The sequence below is a fragment of the Zingiber officinale genome, chromosome 6B (genome assembly GCF_018446385.1).
Source record: "Zingiber officinale cultivar Zhangliang chromosome 6B, Zo_v1.1, whole genome shotgun sequence".
In the NCBI taxonomy this organism is placed as follows: Eukaryota; Viridiplantae; Streptophyta; class Magnoliopsida; order Zingiberales; family Zingiberaceae; genus Zingiber; species Zingiber officinale.
The window spans coordinates 48,611,161-48,612,265 of NC_055996.1; the positions used below are offsets into that span (position 1 = coordinate 48,611,161).

General features: G+C 54.3%; 1 protein-coding gene across 1 annotated transcript; it reads left to right on the top strand.

Annotated features, from left to right (window-relative positions):
* Positions 1 to 385: 385 nt before the first annotated feature.
* LOC121990959 (protein NEGATIVE REGULATOR OF RESISTANCE-like) lies at positions 386 to 829 on the top strand. The gene has a single exon (XM_042544999.1). The coding sequence runs from the start codon at positions 386 to 388 to the stop codon at positions 827 to 829; it is 444 nt and encodes a 147-aa protein (XP_042400933.1).
* The last annotated feature ends 276 nt before the right edge of the window (positions 830 to 1,105 follow it).

Here is a 1,105-nt window from a genome sequence, read left to right on the forward strand (position 1 = left end):
TTACTCTACATTTTGTATCAGATGGTTAGGCCTCTATCTAATTTGTAATTCTTGAGACTTTGCTTCTTCTCTATATGCTAGGGAAAAAACTCTAAATCTCCTATTCAATCGCTGCATGAGTCAAATTCAGTAAAGAATTTACAATATATAGACTTTATTAATCAGTTGCTGTGTGAAGCATGCATGAACATGGCCTGATCTCACCTTACATTTCTCTCTTTTTTTTAAGATAATAATAGTAATTTAAGTAGTAGGTTTTGATCGAATTGGTTGGTTTGTCAGCTTCATACAATTTCCAATGCATGGATTGTCGTTTAATACTACTTTGCATTGCTAATGCTAAATGCTAACCTCGTTGACTCATTTTCACAAACAGGAAGGGTGCATGGATGCATCCTCCTCCCAGCGGAAGCGACGCGGCGGCGGCGACGACCGTCTCCCCTCAAAGCCTCGACCCGCTTGTTCGTCACTGCCGCATGGAGAAAAGGGTCCCGCGGCGTCGGAGGAGGACGTGGAGGAGTTCTTCGCCATCCTGCACCGAATGCGTGACGCGTCGCAGTCCGTGTCCGTTGGGCGAGGCATCGCGGCGTCGGCCAGGTGGAGCCCGTCGTTCAAGTGGGAGGACTTCTTCGGGGGCGGCGCCGAGAAGGTCGCCCGCGAGGGGGGCAATGGAGCTCGAGCAGTGACGCCGACGGTAGATGAAGAGGTGAAGCGGCCACAGGGCATCGACCTCAACGCCGATCCGGGGCCCGAGGTGGAGGGTGTGGCGGTGCTGAGCCCCCTCGGTGAGTATACCGCCCTCTCAGTGCTTCCTCCGGCTGTTTCCTAAAATCAAATGTCGCTGCTGCTCTCTAATTGGCGATCTCCTCCAGGTACCCGCGCATGCTGACCACGACCTTCCGCATGGGGCTGGCCGTCCGCGGGGTCGCCGAAGGCAGCAGGGGCGATCGCATGAGCGACGGAGAGTGCAGCTGAGAGGGAGGAGCGGAGATCGGTGGGTGAGAGTGAGCTGCCATCACCGCTACCAATTCTGGAGGCGGGGTCGGGGGATGGAATGCAACTCCGTCACCTCGTCCTCCATGGGTTAGGCCACCTACGCTACTAC

Coding starts and splice junctions, on each gene's coding strand:
- LOC121990959 (XM_042544999.1), top strand. CDS start 386: ATGGATGCATCCTCCTCCCAGCGGAAGCGACGCGGCGGCGGCGACGAC.